Source organism: Herpailurus yagouaroundi, unplaced genomic scaffold (assembly GCF_014898765.1).
Source record: "Herpailurus yagouaroundi ecotype Mexico unplaced genomic scaffold, PumYag 77, whole genome shotgun sequence".
NCBI lineage: Eukaryota > Metazoa > Chordata > Mammalia > Carnivora > Felidae > Herpailurus > Herpailurus yagouaroundi.
The window spans coordinates 470,495-494,589 of record NW_024412388.1 but is presented as its reverse complement, the minus strand read 5'-3'; the positions used below and the strand labels follow the sequence as shown (position 1 = coordinate 494,589).

At 53.4% G+C, this 24,095-nt stretch overlaps 3 protein-coding genes across 8 annotated transcripts in view; all 3 read left to right on the top strand.

Annotated features, from left to right (window-relative positions):
* Nucleotides 1–1,946, top strand: part of ANKRD65 (ankyrin repeat domain 65) — a 3,431-nt gene extending 1,485 nt beyond the window's left edge. Inside the window, exon 4 of the mRNA XM_040471503.1 lies at nt 512–1,946. Within this exon, the coding sequence (XP_040327437.1) occupies nt 512–1,037 (526 nt within the window). The 3' untranslated portion in view covers nt 1,038–1,946. The remainder of the gene's footprint in view (nt 1–511) is intronic.
* A 3,631-nt stretch (nt 1,947–5,577) lies between these two features.
* On the top strand, nt 5,578–11,066 carry MRPL20 (mitochondrial ribosomal protein L20). The gene is made up of 4 exons (XM_040458415.1): nt 5,578–5,713; nt 5,803–5,913; nt 9,199–9,276; nt 10,668–11,066. Exons 1-4 carry the CDS (start codon nt 5,627–5,629, stop codon nt 10,839–10,841), a joined length of 450 nt encoding a protein of 149 aa, XP_040314349.1. The 5' UTR covers nt 5,578–5,626; the 3' UTR covers nt 10,842–11,066.
* A 2,850-nt stretch (nt 11,067–13,916) lies between these two features.
* Nucleotides 13,917–23,101, top strand: CCNL2 (cyclin L2). Of its 6 annotated transcripts, none has more exons than XM_040458313.1 (11): nt 13,926–14,249; nt 14,595–14,669; nt 14,934–15,043; nt 15,845–15,965; nt 16,949–17,013; nt 19,484–19,583; nt 19,787–19,891; nt 19,976–20,117; nt 21,630–21,738; nt 21,812–21,904; nt 22,068–23,101. In XM_040458313.1, the coding sequence occupies exons 1-11, from the start codon at nt 13,947–13,949 to the stop codon at nt 22,420–22,422; spliced, it is 1,578 nt and encodes a 525-aa protein (XP_040314247.1). In that variant the 5' UTR covers nt 13,926–13,946; the 3' UTR covers nt 22,423–23,101. The 6 variants fall into 6 exon arrangements, 5 of the variants coding, with proteins under 5 accessions (XP_040314247.1, XP_040314246.1, XP_040314250.1 ...); XM_040458312.1 differs by having other exon boundaries at nt 13,928–14,249; nt 21,627–21,738; XM_040458316.1 differs by lacking the exons at nt 13,926–14,249; nt 14,595–14,669; nt 14,934–15,043; nt 15,845–15,965; nt 16,949–17,013 and adding exons at nt 17,615–17,728; nt 18,827–19,076 and having other exon boundaries at nt 21,627–21,738.
* The last annotated feature ends 994 nt before the right edge of the window (nt 23,102–24,095 follow it).

Genomic DNA, 24,095 nt, shown 5'->3' with positions numbered 1-24,095 from the left:
GGCGCGCGGGGCCCGGGTGGACGCCCGGGACGGCGCGGGGGCCACAGCGCTCGGCATCGCGGCGAGCCTGGGCCGCACGCAGGTACGTTCCGGCCCGGTTGCGGGGAGGGCGCGGACAGGCGGCCCCCCCCCCCCCCCCGGACAGACCGAGCGAGACTGGAGGGCGGGAGGGGCGGCGGGGAGGGGCTGCCGGGGCCCTGAAGGCAGCCTTGACTGCGCGTCTCTCGGAAGCCCGGGGAGGACGCCTGGGGGCGGGGAGGGCATTCGGACTTTATTCTGATGACCGGCAGCAACGAGTATGTATTGAGCACCAGGAGTGTGCTTGAGTCCCGCGGGTCCCTAGGCAGCGGGGAGGGGGGGAGCCGGCTGCTTAGTCTTGGGTTTTGGCTGAGAAGTTCCAAGTGGATGTGTTGGAGTAGAGCCCCTTCAGACCGGCAGAGGTGCTGGCTCATTCTTACCAAGCGGGGAAGCGGCATTGAGAAAGAGGCTGCTAGGTCGGGGAGGCCAGATGAGGTGTGGGTCAGACAAAAGCTGTGTGGCCCCAGCCCCTCACCTGCCTGGGCCAGTCCCTGTCCTCTCCTTCCCTCCTCTTCCAGGACATGGAGGTGCTGCTTGACCGTGGGGCAGATCCCAGCCTCAAGGACAGGCACAGTCGCTCTGCACTCCACAGGGCTGCTGCTGGTGGACACCTGCCCGCTGTCCAGCTGCTAGCGGCCTGGGGAGCGGAGCTGGATGCTGGAGACTCACTGGGCCTCACACCACTGCACCACGCCGCTCGGGGAGGCCATGCAGAGGTTGCCAGCCACCTCCTAGACAGGGGAGCGCAGGTCAATGCTGCTGGGTGGCTCCACAAGACCCCCCTTCACCTTGCCATGGAGCACGGCCACGGCCCCACCGCAGAGCTCCTGCTGAGCCGAGGGGCTAGCCCCACCTTGAGGACACAGTGGGGTGAGGTGGTCCGGGACCTGGTGTCCGAGGGGGCCTGCCCCAGGCGCTGCTCACCCTTTGCAGAGAGTAGGAGTGGGAGGGGCACATAGCCCCAGAGGCCCTGAGCTGGGCAGAAGGCTCCAGGCCCCCACAGCCTTCCGAGTGTGCCAGGCTCCTCTCTTCTGGGCCGAGACTGCCTGCCTGGACAGAGGGGAGGACAGCTGAGAGGTTCCTGGAAGAGAAGGGGGGCAGTGGCTTGAGCTCCAGTAATGGGCCTGGGACTGCCCCACTGCCCCCTAGGGGGCACATCACCCCTGCAGCACTCGTTAGCAGAGAGACTGAGTTGTGGCAACAGATTTGACTAACACCTGACAGTGTCCCCTGGGTCCATCATGGGGTTGTCACTCTCAGCTGCTCTGTACATGGGGATTATCTTCCTGTGTTTTGTTAGATCCGGTATTTGTCTGTTGGCACCCATGTATTACAGGGCCGAACTAATGGCCCCAGCTGTTTCCATCTCCCCTGTGATCGAGCCTGTACTCAGAACTGCTGTCCTGTCTCCACACTCAGTTGACATTCCCCCTGTCCTAAATTATCTAGGGTCAGGTACCTGTCAACTAGGGACAGGCCCCATGCACCAACGACCACTGGGATTATCCAACCAGTCAATTCTAAACTGCTTTCCTTGCCCTGCCTTGCCTTTCCTGTGGGAACCCCAATAAAGGCTCTGGCCGGAGCTTTCCCCTTGCTCCCGCTTTTGCCTCCAGAGGACACTGGTGCCTCTCTCTGCGGCCCTGTAGGGCACGGTGTGCCCTCTTCTCTCAGGAAATGCAGGTAATAAGAAATGTACTTTCAATGGCATCAGCCTCTCCCTGTCATCACTCAGCCGTCTCCATAAATTAAAACTCCTGCGGTACAATTGAAACAGAGGGACGCTTGTCTCTGACTGTCCACCTCTGTATCCTCATAGAAAAATCACCACCATTGTTCGATTTAAAACTATAATTTTCCTGAGAGAACATCTTTTTCAAAAAAAATCTTTTTTTAATGTTTTACTTTTGAGAGAGAGAGAGAGAGCGAGAGAGAGCGCACAAGCTGGGGAGGGTCACAGAGAGAGGGAGACACAGAATCCGAAGCAGTCTCCAGGCTCCAAGCTGTCAGCACAGAGCCTGACGTGGGGCGTGAACCCACGAACATTGAGATCATGACCTGAGCTGAAGTCGGATGCTTAACCGACTGAGCCACCCAGGTGCCCTGAGAGAACAGCTTTATAGGACAGATTTCATTTTTGGAAAGTGAGAGTTGTGCCAAATTAGTGCCCCTGCCATGGAAGTGTCTGGATTTACATCTAGGGCAACAGGAAGCCTTGAGGGAATTTGTGTGAATACGACGTGGTCTGATCTGCTCAGGAGCCTGCCATGTACAGAGTGGATTGTATCTGGGGAAGGAAGATACAGGGAAACCAGTGAGATGGTGGCATGTTAGCGGGGGTGGGATAAGCCTCAACATCAGACTGATTCTGTGGGAAGAGCCCCCTGGACTTGCTGGCAGGTTGGACATGGGGGGCCAGAGAGACGGAAATAACAATGACTCCTAGTGAGACCTAGGCCTGGGGTGGAGGGTGGCTGGTAGGCTTTTTACTACGTGAGGAGGGCAGACACCCAGGAGATGAGAAGGGGGGGAAGGGGGGGGCCGGAGGGACGTCTTCAGGATCCTCAGTGAAGATGGTTTTCAAAGGTGCAGGATGGCCCTACACGCGGCTGGCCGGCACAGCCTGTGGGCTCTACCCTCAGAGCACACTGGGCACTCAACTGCCTCTGACCTCCTCCACTGTGTCTACCATGGCCAAGCCTCGCCTGGAACGTCATGTTGCCCCAGCCAGGCCAGCTTCGAGCCTAACTGGTCTCCCTGTTTGAGCCCTCGTCTCCCTGCAGTCTGTTTGCAAAACGGCAGCTCTGAGATTATTTAATAAGTTGGATGATGCCCGTAATGACTTCACCTTTCACGAGTGTGAGAAACAAATGTGTCATATTGACGCGTTCAGATGCCCTAGGAACCTCACCCAGCTCCCGTACTCTCTCTACAATGTGATTTCCATGTTTCTCCCACGAAAATTAATAACAGAAAACCTCACTAAAATGTAGTTAGGAGGTTCGGTCAGGGGAGCTCTCAGACCTCCCGCTCCTCCTCAACTGCTGACCGAACAAGAAGAGAGGGACTCTGCAGGTGGATGCTACTTCATGACCCCAGCTGAAGAAAAAAGGATTTTCTCATCTCCCCAGCAACAGCTCAGCCAATGAGAAGCCATTATACTTCAGACTCTCAGTTTACTCCGGTGGACTTTTTGTTTGCAACAGTTCCTCCAACTGCCACTTTCCTCTAGAAACCAGTCGCGTGTGGTTGTCGCTCCAGATTTTCCAGTAGTTTGCCTGTCCCGATTGTAATTTTCTTCTATTCTCAAATAAACCCATTTTTTTTTTTTTTTTGCTGGTAAAACTGACCGTTTTATTTTTAATATTAACACTACCATCCAGAGTTGGAGTCAGTGCCTCTGCCCCTTGACGTTGAGTGAACTTTTGTGACTATTCAAGCTGCCAGAGTACTGCTGAAATGATGCTGTATGGCCCTACAGGGTCGGCCAAGAAGGCGATAAGGCATCCACACCACCCTGCGCTTCAGCCACCATGCAGGGAATGACTGCCCTGAAGCCACCATGCTGTGAGGAATCCCAAATGCAGCATGGTAGCCAGAACATCAAAGTCCTTACATGACCAAGGTCCTACACATCCTCACCAACTTCCATCTCCTGCCTCTGATTTGCTCGCTTTGATTCAGGGATCCCTGGGATTCTCATTTGCCCCACCCCCACCACATTGGTTGTCTTTTTTTTTTTTTTTTTTTTTAGTTTTAATTTAATCTCTACATCCAACGTGGGGCCCAGCCCAAACTCCTGACCATGAGATCAAGAGTCACATGTTCCACCAACTGAGCCAGCCAAGCACTCCCAACATTTTTGCTGTTGTTGACCATACCAGGTGCTCTTCTGCCTCTAGTCCTTTACACCTGCTGGCTCCTCTGCCTGGCAAACTCTTCCCACAGATATCTGCTTGGCTCAGTCACTTCCTTCTTAACACTACTCTCTCACTGCACCCTCTAACACTATTTAAATTTGCCCCTCCCAAAGGGGAAAGCTCTTCTTTAAGTAGAGTGCCAATAACTATAGGAAGAACGATGGGGTCACAAAATTAACAATGAATGCTCCAACGAATGAATGCAAATTAAAAAGTTTTTAAATGTTTATTTATTTTTGAGAGACAGCGCACAAGCAGGGGAGGGGCAGAGAGGCAGAGAGAGAACCCAAGCAGGTTCCAGGCTCTGAGCTGTCAGCACAGAGCCCAACTTGAACTCACAAGCCGCAAGATCATGACCTGAGCCGAAGTCAGCTGCTTAACTGACTGAGCCACCCAGGCGCCCCAGGAGTTATTCTGCCCAGGAAGAATAATCTTAAAATGGAAAAAACTGTGGTTAAGCAACTGACTTTGGCTCTGGTCATGATCTCACGGTTCATGGGTTAGAGCCTTGCTTCCGGCTCTGTGCTGACAGCTCAGAGCCTGGAGCCTGCTTTGGATTCTGTGTCTCCCTCTCTCACTGCCCCTCTTTTGCTCACACACGCACACACACTCTCTAAAATAAACATTAAAAATAAAAAAAAAATTTGAAAAAACTGTAAACAGTTGGTACTATGGGGTAAAATACCTTGGGGAGTTAGAAGTAGTCTTGCAACTTTTCTGTAATTTCAAAAGTTACAAAGAAAAAAAGGGAAGGGGCGCCTGGGTGGCTAAGTCAGCTAAGCACCGACTTCCGCTCAGGTCATGATCTGGCTGGCTGCTGGTTGGGCTGGAGCCCTGCGTGGGGCTCTGTGCTGACAGCTCTGAGCCTGGAGCCTTCTTGGGATTCTGTGTGTCCCTATGCCCCTCCCCTGCTCGCTCGCTCTCTCTCTCTCTCTCTCAAAAACAAACATTAAAAAAAATTTTAAGTTACAAAGAAACTGCATGCTCCCATTCTGCCCCCCCCACTTCATTATTTTTCAAATCAATGGTAATATAGTGGTAAAATATACATAAAATTTACCATTTCGTTTCAATTTTAGTATATGTACTGCTGAAGTGAGCACCCATTTTGACCATTTTAAAGTGGACAATTCCATGGCGTTTAGCATCTTTACAACATTACGCAACCGTCATCAGTATCCAGTTGCAGAACATTTCATCACCCCAAAAGGAAAACGTGCCCACGGGCGGCCACTCCCCATCTCCACCCCCCCCACTCCACCCTCCCACCTTTCCGCTCATTCTGGGCAGTTCCTACGAGTAGAACCATTAACGTTTCCTTTCTCCACCGCCCCTTCCGCGCCCGACGCGCTGCCCTGTAAAGACTGGGAGCCCCACCCCCTCGGCGGCAGCCAGCCCCAGCGGAGGGCGCTCCGCAGCAGCCCGTCCGAGCCCCCAGCGACGCGAACTGTCACGCACGGGAACGCGCACAAGACTCGGCCCGCGGGTGAGGCCTCTGGGAGCGCTCGCGGCGCCCCGGAAGTCCCCTCCGGGCCGCCGACCCGGAAGCGCTCGGGCGCGGCCACCGCTTCCGCCGAGGGCGGTGCGGCGCGTGCGCGGCCGGGCGCGGGCGCCGGCCGGTGGGTGCCATGGTCTTCCTCGGCGCGCCGCTGTGGCTGCGGAGCCGCCTCACTGACCGCTACTGGCGGGTCCGGGAGGTGTTGCAGCACGCGCGGGTGAGTCGGCCGCGCACGCCCCGCGTCCGCCGCGTCTCCTCCCGGCCCGGGGCGCGCTGACCAGCCTCCTTTTCCGTTTCTTCACCCAGCACTTTCGGGGAAGGAAGAATCGGTGCTACCGGCTGGCGGTCAGAGCGGTGACCAGAGCGTTTGTGAAATGCACGAAAGCGCGAAGACTGAAGAAGCGGAACATGAGGACAGTAAGCGCGGGCCCGGGGAGGCTAGGCTTGGTCGGCCCCTCCCTCCCTCCCTCCCAACCCTTCCTCGTGGCGCCAGGAGAGCCGCGGTCGCTGCAGGGAGGAGGCTGGACTCTCCGCCGTCTGAGAGCCATTTCGAACCCAGCGAGACAGGCCTCTGGGTCCTGACCCTCTCCGCTCCCCACCCCCCATCCCGCCTTAGGGGATGGCTTCTCCGCCCTCAGTACCACCGCCGGTCTCCTCGTTTCTGTTTCTCTCGCTTCAGATCTTTTTTTAATGTTTATTTTTGAGACAGAGACAGAGTGTGAGCAGGGAAGGGACAGAGACAGGGGGAGACAACAGAATCCGAAGCAGGCTCCAGGCTCTGAGCTGTCAGCACAAAGCCCCACGCCGGGCTCGAACTCGGAACCAGGAGATCATGACCTGAGCCCAAGTCGGAAGCTTAACCGACTGAGCACCCCCCCCCCCCCAGGCGCTCCTGTTTCTCTCACTCGCTCCACGTCCGAAACCCGGCAAATTCTGGCCACCCCACGGACCGAATCTGGGATGTCCTGGAGCTCACCTTCTCCCCACCCACTCCCACTTGGGCCCGTGTCAAAGCCTCCTTGTCCGTCTCCCTCCTTCCACCAGCCACCATTGTAGTCTCTACTGCTCCCATCTCTCCTCTGCTTAAAACCCTGTGGTGGCTTCTCACCACACCCCTAATGAAAGTCGCCCCCAGGCCGACTTGGTTACTGAGACCTTGTCCCTGGCCACCCCGTGTGGCTCACCTGCCCCGGGGCCACTCTTGGCTTCCCATGCGCTTCTGGAGGCGGCCAAGCCTGCTTCCTCACAGGCTGTTTGCACTTATGGTTGGTTTCTTCTGCGCCCTGGGTCCTGCTTCACTGCCTGCTCACTGCCTGCGGTGGGCGTCCCTAAATCTCGTGCACTTAGCATCCAATATACCACAAATTTGACTTGATTGGTTATTGCTCCCAGCCCCCAAATGTAAGTATTAGGAGGGAGCTTTGTGTTCTTTTGAATTCTGTAACCTCCCGCCTAGATCACGAACACTTTGCAAATATTGCCTGAATGAATAGGGGAGAGGGGAGAATTCTGACCCTTGAAAATCGGAAATGCCCCATTAACTGTAGGTTAGGATCACAGCATGATAGACTATCCCTGCACATGATGGCCTGGTGTGCAGGAGTGGCCTCTGCATCCCAGCTCTGTTCTTTGTGTCTTTTATTTTCTCAGAGTGGTAAGGTGGTGCTTCCTGTGACCTTGTGGGTATCTGGCCAGGCCAGATTGCTGCTCATGGGAGCAGAGGTTCTCCTCGTGGGGCGGGGGCCCGGTACCGCAGCAGCCTCACATAGGAACATGGTAGCAGTGTAGACTCGCAGGCCCCACCGCACCCACTGAATCAGAAACTCTGGAGGTGGGGCCTAGAAATCTGTTTTAACAACCTCTAATAATTCTGATGCACATTCAAACTTTAGAACCACTGAAGTAAAAGAAGAAAATGGACTTGAGTACCATCTTTTTTTTTTTTTTAATTTTTTTTTTCAACGTTTTTTATTTATTTTTGGGACAGAGAGAGACAGAGCATGAACGGGGGAGGGGCAGAGAGAGAGGGAGACACAGAATCGGAAACAGGCTCCAGGCTCCAGGCTCCGAGCCATCAGCCCAGAGCCTGACGCGGGGCTCGAACTCACGGACCGCGAGATCGTGACCTGGCTGAAGTCGGACGCTTAACCGACTGCGCCACCCAGGCGCCCCAGAGTACCATCTTAAGATTGAGTAAAGAATGCCTTAAGAATCTGATCCCCCCTCTTTTTAAGATTAAAAAAATAATAACAAAAGCAAAGGTAAAAAAGATTTATTTTTAGAATAATCGGTACACCCAACGTGGGATTAAAACTCACAACCCCAAGGTTGAGAGTTGCATGCTCCACTGAAGGAGCCACCCAGTTGCCCCACAATCCAAGCCCTTGTTTAACAGACCAGGTTTGTTGTTGATGCAGAAACTTCCACATCACTCTGACTTACCTTCCAGATCATTCTGAACCTAACCAGCCTTGATTTCCCTGCAGTTTTCAGACCTTTTGCTGTGCCTGGAACCTACCCTGCTGCTCCTTGCCAGGAGGGTCCTCTGTGACGCTTCTCCCTCCCTCCAGCCCTGCCCCTCCCTCAAGACCGTTTTCCATCCCCCTCTGTGAAGCTTTCACCTCAGGTTTTTCATCCCCACCTGGTAGCACTGATCTCAGTGGCTGTTGTAGTTCATCGGTGTGTATCTTTTGTACACTGAGCTGTGTCTGCCACAGAATCTTTTGCTCATTTTTGTCTTCTCGGGGCCTAAAAATGTGTATTGAATTAGTGCTTTATACCGTGGGACTTTCTTTTTATCACTTAGAATCTTGCATTTGAACAAGCAGCATCAGCCTTTGCTGGCTGACTGTACTACAGCCCAGTGTGCCTGAATAGAAAGCACTGCTTTTCTATTTTAATCTTTTTTAAGTTTACTTATTTTGAGAGAGAGCACAAGCAGGGGAGGGGCAGAGAGAGAGAGAATACCAAGCAGGCTCCTTGCTATCAGCGCAAAGACCGACGTGGGGTTTGAACTCATGTACTGTGAGTACTGTGAGATCATGACCTGAGCCCAAACCAAGAGTCCAATGCCTAACTGAGCCCCTCAGGCACCGCAATTTTTCTATTTACTTTTGCAAAAAAAAGTTTACTTTGACTTTTAGTTGACTCAGAACCTTTGCTGGGAGTTGTGGAGGTAATGCACAACCAGTTCTTTTTTAAATTTTTATCAAAAAAATGTTTTAATGTTTATTATTTTTGAGAAAGAGACAGAGTGCGAGCAGGGGAGGGGCAGAGAGAAAGGGAGACACAGAATCTGAAGCAGCCTCCAGGATCTGAGCTGTCAGCACAGAACCTGACACGGAGCTTGAACTCACGAACCATGCGATCATGACCTGCACGGAAGTCAGACACTTACCTGCCTGAGCCACCCACGTGCCACTAGTTCTTTTTTTAATTAAAAAAAAAAAAAGTCATTTGAGAGAGAGAGAGAGAGAGAGCGCGCACATGCGCACGCGTGCGCGCGAGTGGGGGAGGGGCAGAGGAGACAGAATCTGAAGCAGGCTCCAGACTCTGAGCTGTCAGCACAGAACCTGATGCAGGACTTGAACCCACAAACCTCAAAATCATGACTAGAGCCGAAGTCAGACACCAAACTGACTGAGCCACCCAGGCGCCCCTGGACAACTAGCTCTTAAGCATCTCGATGTTTTCTTATTTCAGCTTTGGATTAATCGAATTACAGCTGCCTCCCAGGAACATGGCCTGAAGTACCCAGCATTCATTGTCAATTTAATTAAGGTATGGTTGAGGACATGGTCTGTTGAGATCTACAGAAAGTGGCCCAACTGGTGTGGTCCAGTACAACGGGCAGCAGAGTGTCAGCCCCCTGCCAAGTTCTCAGGTTGGAGTTTTGGCAAGTTTAGGGACTCCTCACAATGGCTTCGTCTTTGCCTGGCTGGTAGCAGAACTGGAAGTAGGGCAGGTGGTACCAGGACATGAGCCCTCATGTTTCCCCATCAAGAGAAGAAGCAGAAAGCTTAGCTTTACTTTAAAGTGTAACTTCAGAGTTTTACACTGAAAGATTTCCGATGAGGAAGCAGATGAATTTGAAACTCCTGGTGTGAAACAGTAGGGTGGTGGTCTTGGGCAGGAGAGATTAAACATGTGTCACAAAATCTTGGTAATTGTTGAATCTAGTGATTATGCTAATCCCTCTCCTTTTGTTTGCATTTAATTTTTTTTTTTAAAGGGGTTTGGGTGTTGTGTGTCTAGCGCGTAGCACGCCCTGCCTTTGGTACTTTGCAAGGATCTTCATGCGTGACATCCCCATTTTACTGACAAGGAGCTAAGGCTCAGGACGGACTATGCCCAAGGCACACAAGGCCCAGGTAGCAGAGGAGCCACCCCTGCATAGTTGGGTTGATCCGCAGGATTATCCTTTCTTTTGCTCTTCAAGTTCGTCAGTTTTCAGAAGTCACCTGCAGTTTTACCCGATAGGTGGGAATTGGGAATGCCTGGTTTTGTTCCTGACTCCGTGCTCCCATCTCACGTACTTCTCTGTGTCTCATTTCATCGTAGAATGAGAATTGTGATATCCTCTTTGAAGCTGACTTAAAGGGCTACTCCAGGCCAGCAGTCATAGCTCTGTCTGGGTGATGGCCGTTGACCCTAAACAAGGTTTTTGTTAGTTTGGTTTCTGTTTTTTAATTTTTGAAAGGGAGTGTGAGCAAAGGAAGGGGCAGAGAAAGAGGGGGACGGAGGATCTGAAGCTAGCCCCTCGCTGACAGCAGTAAGCCCAGTGCAGGGCTAGAACTCACGAACTATGGGATCATGACCTGAGCTGAAGTTGGACGCTCAGTCACCCAGGTGCCCGCCTAAACAAGGTTCTTAACTCCATGGCTGGCACCAGGACTGGGTGCCAGCATTCTTGTCCACGTACATCACCTCTTGCAGCGATGCCTTCCCCTGTCCTAGTCCACATTTATCCTCCAGCATCCTGCTTTGATAGGATTGGCCCTGTGCTCTCCACCTCCTCAAACAGACCATGTGTCCCAGGACAGAGGCCGCCCTGGAGCCATGCAGGATGTGCTTAGCAGCAGAGACCATAGGACTCTCAGCTGCATTCAGTCTTGCTGCTTTTCACTGAAACACATTTCCGATGCTGACACAGGATTTGATTTTCTTCCCAGTGCCAGGTGGAGCTCAACAGGAAAGTGCTCGCGGATCTAGCCATCTATGAACCAAAGACTTTTAAATCTTTGGCTGCTTTGGCCAAAAGGAGGCGACAGGAAGGATTTGCTGCTGCCCTGGGGGATGGGAAAGAGCCCGAAGGCGTATTTTCCAGAGTGGTGCAGGATTGCTGAGCGGGGGTTCCGACATGCATGCTTTCTGCATGCTCTTTGCAGCGGAGTGTCTTAGGAAAAGGTTTTTCCCCCTGATAATCACAGCAGCTAAAATAGGAGCTAAAAACTACTTGTCAACAGTGTGTGATCAGCAGTTACATTAATTTGCATTTTAGTCAAAGGCGTGTAAGGCCCCTTCTTCCCTCATTGAGACAGATAAATAAAGCTTGTGTGGTGTGGTGTTCAGTGTTCTGAGTTGTGTTCTCTGGTGTAAGCACACGTGCTATGGGTGCCCCGTGGGAGACTGCCAGGTTGAGGGGTTCAACTGAGCCTGTGCTTCCTCTCGGAGCCTGAGATCTCCTGTGGGTAGTCTGTTCAGAACTCAAGCCTCAAAACCCCACTCTGACCCTGCCCAGGCTTAACCTTGTCTTCTACCCTTCCAGCCCTCCCCTTGTCTTCAGTTTCCAGCAGGGACCATGGTGCTCAGCTCTTGGGCCACCTTGAGTGCCAGTTTCAGTTTCCCTGCTTGCTTCCTCACTCTCCAGCCCAGTAAGAGCAGCAAGCTGGGTGGCTCTCCCTAAGCACAAAGTCAAGCCCAGAACGGGTTCCCAACATGCCAGCTACCTTGACGAGGAAGAACTCACCGCACCTCTAACTCTGCATGTCCCTTATGTCTGTCCACTGCTGACTGCTGCCTCGCAGGTGTATCTGCCTCCCTGCTCAGGCCCAGGTCCCTCCGGTTACCCTCTTGGTGAGCAGAGGCCACCCTCAGCCTCTCTTGCGTGTATTTCACATTCCCCTCTTGGCCAGCTCTCGTCTCCACCTCTTGCTTCCTGCCACTGGGTCTACAGTCGGGCCCATCAGGCCTAGGCAGCTCTCACCAAAGCCATCAGGAACCAAAATCCAACACATACAGTCAGCACTTGACCCCCAAGGACCATGGACTCCCTCCCCTCTTCCCACGCAGTCTCCCTTTGCCCTCTGCCTCACCCTCCCACACGCTCCAGCCCAGGGGAGTTCTTCAGGCCCACAGTAGCAGCGGCTGTCTGCATTTACCTGGCAACGTACACCTGCCTACCCAGTTGGGCACCCACCTTGCCCCCGCTCCTAGTGTTCCCATGATGAGCCCTCCATCCTTTGCTAGTAGTCCCCTGAAAGTCCTTCCGGGTTCCTGTGGACTCAGCACCCACCTCCAGACCCACAGAGAACCAATCAAGTCCTGACCGCCTACCACCTGGCGATCTCCTGAATCTGTCCACTTTACTTCATCTTAACTACAGGCCAGCATTTCTTCTGGCTTCAGTTACTGTACTGGCCTAACAGGCCCCTCCTCCTGGCTCTTGGTGTCTAATGAAGGCCACCGGACCATCTGGAGGTGCGGGGCTGAGTTGTTCACGGTCTCTTGCACCCAGGGTGCTCAATGTGCACTAGTCAGTAAGTGGGTTTTGAATAGACAGCAGGGTGGAGGACACACAGGGCCCTTTGGTGTGTGGGGCTGAGCTGCGTGTGCAGTGAGCTGCTGCCTCGGAGCTGCCTGCCTTTGCTTTTGCATCTCAATAAAGGAGCATGGGTGTGTGGTAAACAGCCGTGGGCGGCCCCCAGCACCCACTCTCCCCCCCAGCAACAGGATCCCGGTTTCCCCTCATGTAAGCCTGGGTGCATGGCCTGGCTCTGACTGGCTAGAGCCATCAGCTTTTCCTTCGTTTCTGGCCACTACTTAGGGGATGGAAAAATCACCCAGGCAGTGCCAAAGGGAAACAAGCTGTTTCCTGGAGTTTCCAGACAAGAAAAAATTCCTCCTTTCCTGAACAGTGTGAGGACATTCTGGAGCTGCCAACATGAGGTAGGGGTGAGATGAGAAAAAGGCTGGATCTTGGTTGGCACTGTTTGAGTTGCAAAATCAAGTTATCACCAGGGGTGAAAGCCAATGGTGGCCTCTGGGTTTGAGCAGTTTGAGGCGAGGGCAGTGTCTGCACCTGCCCCACCCCAGCTGCCCCTCACCCAGGCTTTCCCAGCATCCTCACGTGGGTTCTCGCACTACTCCTGGTAAAAGTTTCGGTACAAATCATTTGTTACTCCTCTGGTTACTCCTCTGGTACAGACGCGATAGCAGTACTGCTGTCAGATGACGTTAAGAAAAAGAAAAAGAAAAAAAGATAAAAACCCTGAGAGAGCTAGGAGTAACTGATGAGGAAACGGAGGTTCAGGATCAAGAGGGGTTCACAAATGCACAAACCCCTTCGAAGGCCCCCCACCGGAAAATAAAGTCCAAGCTCCCTCCCACCCTCCGGGGGCCATCCACCCTGGCTCTCTTTCCCCCGATCCCGGGAAGAACTAAGGCCTTTTCCCATGCTCCGCAGAAACATCGAATTCAACGTTTACAGTTACTTTTCCCGTGGCCCCCGTTTGGAAGGCAAGAATTTCAGGAATCTGGTGGCAACATCTGCACCCCAAGGATAACGACCACGCCAGCTGTCACGTATCAACTCCGGCAAACCGCACCCCATGGCTGCGGGCGCGGGCTGGAGACAACTCACCAGCACGCGCACCAATCTCTTCATCCCGTCGACCGGCCACCGGAGGCCTCCGCGGGCCCTGCTCCCACGCCCCGGGCAGCCCGGCTCTCGGGACGCAATCCCGGCGGAAAGAAAGCCGCCACGCCCCCGCACGCGCCCTCACGCAAAGGTGCCGCGCCCCGCCGGTCCGGCGCGGGGTCGGCCTACCGCGCGCAGAATCTCTCAGGGTAGGCCGGGCCCCGCCCCCCCAAGAAGCCCTGGGGCTGCAGCGGGAGCTCCACGAGCTGCCAAGGCTTTGTGCCGAAGGTTCGGACTCGCCGGGCAGGGCACCGCCAGTACTGCTTCCGGGTCGGGCCGCAGACCTTGGTCTCACCCGGGCGCCGCGGGGTCCCCTGGGTAACGAGCCCGCCCCCGCCCTCGCGGGGTTCCGGCGTCGACGTCTGTCGCGACGCTGACGGGTAGATTGCCCAGCCAATCGCGGCAAGGCGGAGCCGGGCCTCCCGCCGAACGAACCAATGGCACGCGGAGGGGGCGGGGCAGTCGTGGCTGTGGATCGTCGCGAGGAGCCGCCCTGCCGGGAAGGAGCCCGAAGGGGAGTCAGCGGCACAAAATGGCGGCGGCGGCGGCGGCGGCGGCGACGGTCGCGGCTGGGACTCCGGGGCCGGCTGCCACCGCGGCAGCGGTCTGCGCCCCGGGGTCGGGGAACGCAGCCCCCGGGTCGCAGGGGATGTTGATCGGGGACCGGCTGTACTCCGGGGTGCTCATCACCTTGGAGAACTGCCTCCTGCCTGACGACAAGCTCCGCTTCACGCCGTCCATGTCGAGTGGCCTCGACACCGACACAGAGACCGACCTCCGCGTGGTGGGCTGCGAGCTCATCCAGGCGGCCGGCATCCTGCTCCGCTTGCCGCAGGTGAGGGCGCGGCCGCGAGCCTCAGGCCGAGGTAACCGCCGCGCCGGCTCCGGGGGAGGCCGTCGGGCCCTTTGTTGGCGGCGGAGCCGGGCCTGGCGCCGACCCCCGACCCCTCCTCGTCCCCGCAGGGGCCCCGGCTTCCGCGCCGATCCCGGCCCCGCGTCTCAGCGCTGCCGTCCGTCAGGGGCGATGAGGGAGGCGAGGCAGCGGGGCGCGAAGAGCCTGTGCGGACTGGGGACACGGCTTAGTGCCTGCTCCTGTGTCCGTCGCCCGAAACCAGGGGACTGCGCTGCGAAAGCCTTGGGTCGTGGCTTTAGAAGTGAGGGGAACTCTTCTCTATTCCAGGTGGCTATGGCTACAGGGCAGGTGTTGTTCCAGCGATTTTTTTATACCAAGTCCTTTGTGAAGCATTCCATGGAGGTAAGCGCGCTCCCCCGTGTCTTTCCCGCGGAAATCCACCGAGGGAAAACCTGGGCTGCTGTTGGCGGGTTGCTCAGAGGAGCGAGAACCTGCCTTCTGGCCGGGGTGCTGTACGTGAGGGGTTGGGGAGCCCCCGGGACTCGAGTGGCCTCTTGGAAGCGGCCCTTGCGGGGGTGCCCCCGCTCGCTGCTCTGCCGCGCTGTTGAGGCGGCGGAGGGTCTCGGTGGAAGGAACCCACCTGTGTGTGCGATGCTCACCTTCCAGCACGTGTCGATGGCTTGTGTTCACCTGGCCTCCAAGATAGAAGAGGCTCCGAGACGGATACGGGACGTCATCAATGTGTTTCATCGCCTTCGGCACCTGAGAGAGAAAAAGTAAGCGTTGGTCTGCTCGTGTTCACCGTTAGGCTGCGCGAAGGTGTCTGGGTGTGGGGTGCTAAGCTGCGCCGGGGACAGGGCCTGCGGCCCAGGAAGTCCGCACCGGGTGCTGTTCCTGAGCGAAGGAGCCGCGGCAAGGGCAGGGCGCTGTGGCTACGGTTGCGGGACCCTGGCCTCCGGTGTGCCCACGCCAGTCTCTCAAACGCTCTGGAGCCGTGTTCTCCGTCTTCGCACTGCTGCCCTCACGGGCCGGATGGTGCTTTGTCGCGAGGACCGTCCTGTGGGTGGCAGGGTGTTTAGCAGCATCCCCGACCTCTCTCTCAGTCGTGACGGCCAAACCGGGTCTCCTGACCTGGCCCCGGGATAGCAGAATTGCCCCCCGGTGGAGCACCACCGCCCGGACGACCCAGACTGTGCTCCTCGGGCTGACGCAAGTCCTTTGGAAAGCGCAGCCGCTGGCTGTTTAAACGGTCTACGTCTGTGGTTGTCGGTTTTCCATTTCGTCCACAACGCACGACACTTGGGTCCTGAGCCGGGTGACGTGCTTGTGTGATGAGGTCTCGAGATCTTCCGCTCAGTGCTCGTTGTGCGTCTTGGGCTGGTCGTGTAAGGAAAAGAGTACGTTTGGCGCCGGGGTTTGTGGAAGACCCTCTGCTTGTGTTAAAGGAGACGAAGCGAGCTTCCTAGGCCGCGTGTATGGCGTGGCGTGTGTAGTAGACTTTCACCGGTTGGCGGTCATCGGGGTTCGAGGGACTGTTGTCTTTGACCCTTACGTGGACATGTGCTTTGTCTGTGTAGGAAGCCTGTGCCTCTGCTGTTGGACCAAGATTACGTTAACTTAAAGAATCAGATTATAAAGGCAGAAAGACGAGTTCTCAAAGAGCTGGGTTTCTGTGTCCACGTGAAGCACCCTCACAAGGTGGGTATGTGGCCCTGCTGCCACGTGAGCCCACCTGAGCCACTGCTCCGTTCTCACCAAGGTCGAAAACTCTGAAGAGGACTAAATGTATCCCTGATGTGGTTTTCCAGTTTCTATCTAAAACGTCAGAATGGTTACTTGTTAGTCTTCTCATACCATTAATTTTAGTGGTTCGTGTTTGAGAGTTCTGGAAATGGCGTTAAGTTTGAGTTTTCACAGAGAGCGATGAACTTGTAAAAATGGAATCTGTCCGTTTATGTTTTTCTTTCCCGACAACTAATTTTCTGAAGTTGCTTTAGTGATAGCCTTATTTCCTCTTTTGGGGGTATTGGAAGGATTCTGAACCCTCTGTTTGGAAATGAGCTAAAGCAACGCTGTGGCGCATGTCCGCCGAGGAGCGTGGCTGCCATACGGCACCAGGGGAACTTTTATGTGACACACACACAAATTTCTTAAAAAAAAAAAAAACAACAACAAAACCTGCAATTTGCATCTTTGCTTTCATTCCCCTTTTTTTTTGGTGCATGTCTTCGTATCTTCTCTCTCTTGCTTGTTTGACTTTCTGGCATTCATTCAAATTCTTGATAAGTTACTGTAGTTTTTAGAACTTTTTTTTCACACCGTGTCTTGTGTAAGTTGGTGACTAGGGTGCAGAGATGTTTAGGACAAGCTGATCTCACTGGTGGAAACTATGTCGAAGATGAGAATGAGAATCAGCCTTGTGACGGCCATGAAAAATGAGGCCGCCTCTGCTGTGGGAGCAGCCTGGTCCTCACGTGCTTTTGTGCTGCCTGGGTTCGACAGCAGGTAGCGGGGCCTGTCAGCAAAAACTCCCCTCCAGCCAAACTGTGCACCGGGCATTTGACCAGGAGCCACCCCTGGGATCTAGCATGAGGCTCATGTTTGCTGCATGGACGCTCTCAAGATCTGGATTCTGGCTTCTCAGCGTTCTTGGTAATAACTGCCTGACCTGTATCTTCCAGATAATCGTTATGTACCTTCAGGTGTTAGAGTGTGAGCGTAACCAGCACCTGGTCCAGACCTCATGGTGAGTTTACTTTCCTTGTTTTATGAGACCAGCAAGGGCAGTGCAGGAATATGTTGATTTGAGGCACTTGGGCAGTGGGTAGTCGGTCCCATGACTTGATTGTGGGCTGGAGTTGTCTGAGTGCCCAGTGTTCCTGCTGTGTAAATTCCAGTCAGCCTCCCCAATATATCAGGCACTGGTGTAACGGTAAGGTGGCCCATACCCTCCCCCGACCCTCCGGGACAGCACTTACTGGGCTTCCCTTTGGGGGCGGTTGACTTGGCACACCACCATCTTTCCCACGTCGGTGCCAACGTCGATGTAGTGGTCCTGTATCTCCTGTGAAATTGCTTCCAACTGCCTCTCGTTAGAGAGGATCTTACGGGGAGAGAGAGGGTTAGGATAAAGTTTTTCGGGGGACCGGTTTTAACGATGCATATGTGCTAGAAATGAAGCCCAGGGTAACAGTCAGTGCTGGGTGCTTTGTGAATTTTTTCCACCGAGTTAAGTCTGTAAGGGTCATATTTTTGCTGCCTGAATTGTCTGGTGCTATGGCATCTCTAATAGAGAACCCATTTTGACTTTTCTTTTCTGTACTCTTTCAATCAAAGGGTAGCCTCTGAGGGTAAGTGACTAAGACTTCTCCTCTACTGTCCAAGCGCTTTGGTGCAGGGACAGCGGCCGTCCTCAGCCAGTCCAGTGCAGGCTCTCCGCCGAAGGCCGGCTCTAGACGGTGGTATGCTCTCGATAGTATAGTGCTGGCCGACTGCTGCTGTGGTTCTCTGCCGGTTGTGCTTCTTGTAATCCTCTGTCGTGCTTTGGTAATTGTATCGATTAGAGTTAACTGTCTTGACTTGAATTTTGTCCCTTTAAAACTGCTGTTCTTGTGCAATAAAGATGCAGTACCTTTCTGTTACAAATTGTTTCTACGGAAAGCCGTAAGAATTGGCTGATGGGAATTCAGACTTCAGAGTGGGATTATGTCATTATTCCTGGAAGTCCTAAAGTTGCTCTTTTCAGCAGCTGAGTATTGACACGTTTTAGTAAAAGGTGTGCATCTTTACGTTATTTCATGGACACTTTTTATATTGTAACTTAGATGTACAATAAGTTAAAATACACGTTTCAGGGACTTCATTTGTTTTGTTTTTAGGATTTAAAAGTTAGTAGATTAATGTTCTCACTGTTTGAGTACTGAACATTTATTAGAACCAAAAAAGTTACTGATGGTTATGTTGATGAAGTGTTTGAACTGTTCACTTGAATTGCTCTGAGACCTACGGCCTTGGTGCCATCACATGGGTTTTTCCTCCATTACCTCTTGGTGCCTGGAGCAAGGGCTTCCAGAGCCAGGGGCCACTAGCTGGCGTTTGTTGACTGTATCACTGAGAAATCGGGAGCGGGTCTGTGTGTCCCCTTCGCCAGGGTTTAAGGCAGAGATATTGGGGGGTGGGGGGGTGGGGGTATCAGTCAAGTCCGGCAGCCTGACTTGGCTCCCCTGTGGGTGTGGCCTGATCTTAAGGCTCGCCGTAGTGGGATACGTTAGGAGCAGTAAATGTATGATCTAGTTGACTGTCTTCTCTTGGAATTCATCTGTTGTTTTTGCAGTATTGATGAAATTAATATGAGATCTGATTTTGGTCTATTTTAGAGAAACAGATCTAAAAGAAAATGTTGAAATGTAGCCAATTTTAAAACCCTTAAGCTTATTAAAAATGCAAATGTTTTGTATTTTTATTTCTTCTAAAGTACAGTGTTTTTTAAATGTATTGATTATGATGAAACTTGTAGTGTTTTGTTGCTTTTGTCTGATTTTATGAATGTTCATTTTAAGACTCCTTATTGAAATGGGACAATTTGGAAACGGTTCTTTGATAAGCCTGAGAAGAGGACTTCCTTTGGGCATTGAATCTTCCTCTGCATGATGTTCCCATGCACCCAAGGGTGTTTTCCCTTTCCAAGTGGACTCCGTCACGGAACGAGAAGGGCCAGACCCTGAGCGCCTCTTCAAGGAAAAGGGACACGAGAGGATGGCTTGTCTCCGAAGAGCCCTCGCAGGCTGCCTGCTCAGCCCATTCATTTGAGTTTGCATGTTTCTCTGCACTACGGATTTTGAGCATTTAGATTCCTTTCATCAAGTACATTTCAACCACTACGGTAGACCTTTTTTCTCTGAGGCATTGTGCTTTGCACGAGAGCAGCCAGAAGTTGAGGGAAAAGTAAAGTTAAAGTCGGTTCTCTTTCATAGCAACACGTGTTGTCTGACATTCAGCCAGCTTTTTAGATTTTTTCCAGTAATTTCCCTGTTTTCCTATCCTGTACTCAACAAAACCCAGCTAGAATGTCTCTCCAGGAATCCTGAGCCTCACAGGACCGTGTAGCTCTAAGCCCAGGAGTAGACTGCGTAGAGTAGTGGTCTTGCGTAGACGGCGCACACGGGTATCCTGGGGGTGCCCGGGGCGTTGCAGTTCCTCCTGCCTTTGGTTTTCAGGAATTACATGAACGACAGCCTTCGCACAGACGTCTTCGTGAGGTTCCAGCCTGAGAGCATCGCCTGCGCCTGCATTTATCTTGCTGCCCGGACACTGGAGGTCAGTGTTGTGCCACCACAGGGGATCCCCGTGTGATTCTTTCTCCAGTCTCCAGTAAACTTCTATGTAGCGTCCTTCAGATTATGCTCATCAGTGCCAATAGAAAGCATGTCTCGGTGACCGGCAGGCTTGTATTTTCTTGCCCTAAGAATCTGATTGGCCATGAAGAAAAGTATTGACAGTGATGCTATTTGTGTTTACAGATCCCTTTGCCCAATCGTCCCCATTGGTTTCTTTTGTTTGGAGCAACTGAAGAAGAAATTCAAGAAATCTGCTTAAAAATCCTGCAGCTTTATACCCGGAAAAAGGTTCTATATTTTTCCATGTAACATACGCATTTGTGTTTGACTAGAGGTATCTGGTTCTGAGTAAATGGAGTTTGACTCTCATAGGTTGATCTGACACACCTTGAAAGCGAAGTGGAGAAGAGAAGGCACGCCATCGAAGAGGCCAAGGCACAGGCCAAGGGCTTGCTGCCTGCTGGCACCCAGGTCCTGGACAGCACTTCAGGGTTCTCACCTGCCCCCAAGCTGGGTGAGTGTTGGGGTGTGTGGCCCTCCTTTCCTCCAGATTTCTTAGAACTGTGTCTGCTGCTGGCCTGAGCAGTCTGTAGGCACCAGGGTCCCCAGCATATGTTTGGGGTGCCATATGAAATGAGAGGGGTGCTCCTAAAGGAGTTTTCGTTGCTTGTATGTCTTCTTTTTAAGATTTAGTTTGTTTTATTAAAAGTAATTTTTTAATGTTTACTTTTTATTTTTAGTATTTTTTTAAATGTTTATTATTTTTTGAGAGTGAGAGAGAGTGTGAGCAGGGAAGGGGCAGAGAGAGAGGGAGACATAACATCCAAAGCAGGCTCTAGACTCCGAGCTGTCAGCACAGAGCCTGATGTGGGGCTCAAACTCATGACCTGAGCCGAAGCTGGACGCTCAACCGACTGAGCCACTCAGGCACCCCTAATTGATTTTTAAATGTTTATTGATACATTTTGAGAGTTCGTGTGTGTGAGCTGGGGAGAGGCAGAGAGAGAGAATCCCAAGCAGACTGGGCTGTCCGTGCAGAGTCCGATGTGGGGCTCAAACTCACAAACTGTGAGATCATAATCTGAGCCAAAATCAAGAGTGAGATGCTTAACCAGCTGAGGCATCCGGGTGCCCCTAAGATTTTATTTTGAAGTAATCTCTACACCCGACGTGGAATTTGAAATTGAAACCCCGAGATCAAGAGCTGCACGTTCCACCAACTAAGCCAGCCAGGCGCCTTCCTTCCTTACGTTTTTATTAGCAAGAGACGTGGGCACGCTCTCCAAAATGCATTTGTTTATCCAGCCCACCTAGTTAGCTACTCTCTTGATGAAAACAGCATAAATCTGGAGCAGCAGATTCTGTTGTCGGGGCCTACCTAGAGTTAAGCATGCTGCACATCCCTAGTCCCTAAGGGAAGTCAAGTGAGACAGGTGGCCTTTCTGTGTCTTTCAGGTGCGTGTTTAGGTTCTGAGTCCCAGGCCGGGAACGGGGAGTCTCCACAAGTCCCACAGAAGTGGTGTTGTCTTGCTCTGCTAGTGTGCTTCTTGTTAGAACGGTTTTCTGATAAGAAACTTTGTTTTTAAGTTTATTGAGAGAGGGGCACAGAGACACACAAGCGTGGGGGAGGGGCGGTGAGACAGGGGGACGGAGGACCCGAAGCAGGCTCCAGGCTCCGAGCCGTCAGTACAGAGGCTGACGTGGGGCTCGAACCCATGACGTGTGAGATCATGACCTGAGCCAGTCGGACTCTTAACTGACTGAGGCACCCAGGTGCCCCTTAAATTTTTTTTTTTTATGTTTATTTTTGAGAGAGAGAAAGAGTGTGAGTGGGGGAGGGGCAGAGAGAGAGGGAGACACAGAATCCGAAGCAGGATCCAGGCTCCAAGCTGACGTCACAGAGTCCGACGCTGGGCTGGAACTCCTGAAGCACGAGATCATAACCTGAGCCGAAGTCTGACGCTTAACCGATCGAGCTCCCCAGGTGCCCCTCTCTGATAAGAAACTTCTTGATTCTTTCTAGCAGAATCCCCCAAAGAAGGTAAAGGAAACAAGCCTTCCCCCCTGTCTGTGAAGAACGCCAAGAGGAAGATGGAGGGCATGAAGAAAGCCAAGGCTGACAGCCCGGTCAACGGGTGAGTACCCAGCAGGCTGTTGGGGTCGGCCGGAAGGACTTCAGGTCTGTAACTGCTCTCCCTGTGTCCTCAGCTTGCCAAAGGGGCGAGGGAGCCGAAGCCGGAGCGGGAGTCGTGAGCAGAGCTACTCGAGGTCCCCGTCACGATCTGCTTCTCCTAAGAGGAGGTATGTGCTGCGCAGGGCCCATCCAGGACCTGCACCTGGCAAGGGTGGTGTTTTCCCCAGGGTGGCTAGAGGGGGTGTGGCTGCCCCTCGGGAAAGTCACTCCTGACCCTGAGGTGGTTGGGGCAAGTGGTCATCTGCTTGGTGGTGGTGTCCTTCCTAACAGGAAAAGTGACAGTGGCTCCACGTCTGGCGGGTCCAAGTCGCAGAGCCGCTCACGGAGCAGGAGTGACTCCCCACCGAGACAGGCGCACAGAGGCGCTCCCTACAAAGGCTCCAAGGTAAGGAGCTATCGGAAGTCTAAGGACTGCAAGTACCCCGCCCAGAAGCCACACAAGTCCCGGAGCCGGAGCTCCTCTCGCTCTCGAAGCCGCTCACGGGAGCGGCCAGATAATTCTGGGAAATACAAGAAGAAAAGTCATTACTATAGAGATCAGCGAAGGGAGCGGTCTCGGTCTTACGAGCGAACAGGCCATCGCTACGAGCGGGATCACCCTGGGCACAGCAGGCATCGGAGGTGAGGCGTGGGGCTCCCAGAGCGCTGCCCTTTGACCCTTGGTGTGCACACCCCGGTGTGACTGGCCCTGTGGTGAGACTCTTTTTGGAAGCGGCTGTTGACTCTGGACCTTGTGATGAGTTTGGAGATGGAATCCAGAGGCCGGCGAGGTGCCCTTTAGGCCGGCCTGGGCACGGCGCACAGCTGTGCCGGCACAGGGCCCACCTCAGCAGCAGCCCCGTGGCCGCTGGATGTGGACGTCCTGGTGGTGTGGCTTGGTGCTAACGACAGGCTGTGTCTTTACTCCCGTACCGATACTGAATTACGTTAAACCAAGAAAATGACTATTAGAATCTTTGCCTATATTAGGTTGTACTTATGTACATATTTTGCAGCGTTTCACAATGAGAAAATGGCCTTAATAGCCCCTTATTCTCTATCCACCTTGTAAATAAACATGTGTTTAATACAAGTTAAAGCTATATATGAAAACTCAGAACTTGAATTCCGTCAGCTTAAAACTTGTGTAGAGAATTCGGATTTTTAAAATGTGAAGGTATTTAGATCTGTGTTGAAAGTCGTATATTTTTATCTGTGCGATGCTGAGTGCAGGCCACCAGCTCCTAAATAGAGAAGTTTCCTATATATGCATTTTACGTGGTTAAATAAACAATTCTCTCTACTCAGGACATTTGGACGCTGAAGAACGTGTAGTTTGTCATTCTGCTTGCTTGTCCCCGTGCACGGCCTGCGGCACCGTCCTCGTGGTGTGTCTGTGCTGCCGGCTCTGATCTCATTCCGGTGTTGCATTTCTTGTTGAGCTCCTGTGCAGCTGGTCTTCCCTGGAAGGCTGGTCATGAACCTGAGCCATCTCTGCTCTGACAAAGGCTGCTTCCTTGGGGGCCAAAAAGGGAAGGTTGGAAAAGAACAAAATGCTTCTGGAGTCCTCTTGCTCTGGAAGGTCAGCTTGTGTGCGTCAGGCTGGTGGCAACCAGGCAGGCACTTGGAGCATCAGACCTGGGGGGTGTCCCGCAGAACAGGGGTTTGGTGAGCAGGGAAGGTCTTGGGGTTGTTTCCCAGTCTTGTCTGAGCTGTAAGGATGGGGAGGGCTGTTGGGGGCTTGTCCTAGTCCCAGCATCTTCCCAAACCAGGACCTCCAGGTGGGTGTGAGGCAACTGGACATGGCCATCCTAGTGTCACTGGCCCTGGAGAAAGGTGCCCGCAAGTCAGGCAAGTCCAGGAGCTGTGGAGGTGGCAGGGTCAGCACCTAGGGTCCCGGAGGCTCGCCCTGATGACCAAATCGTGAATGCCTGAGGAGGCTGTGCAGCTGGAGTGAGGCACACTGTGGGTGCGTGGGGGTATGTCAATAGACCTTCCTACTTGGGAACCCGCGTGACCCCTCTGGCCGCCGCTGTCACGGAACTGGGCCTGTTTCTGCCATCCGCTGGCCTCTCCTCCACTCAATGCTTCGCCAGGTTGGGGCAGGGGGATGACCCGGCCTGGCCGCTTCCTGCAGAGACCCGCTGGGAGCTCCTTCTGCAGGGGCAAACTTCGGAGCAGATCCAGGGACTCCGAGGGCCAACCCCCCTCCCCGTGCCCCTCTCCTCCCCGTGCCCCTCTCCTACCTGGCCCCCTGAAGGTTCACTATGGGGATCCTGTCCATCCTTGCCAACCTCAGTGAGAACAACGGAACCCCCC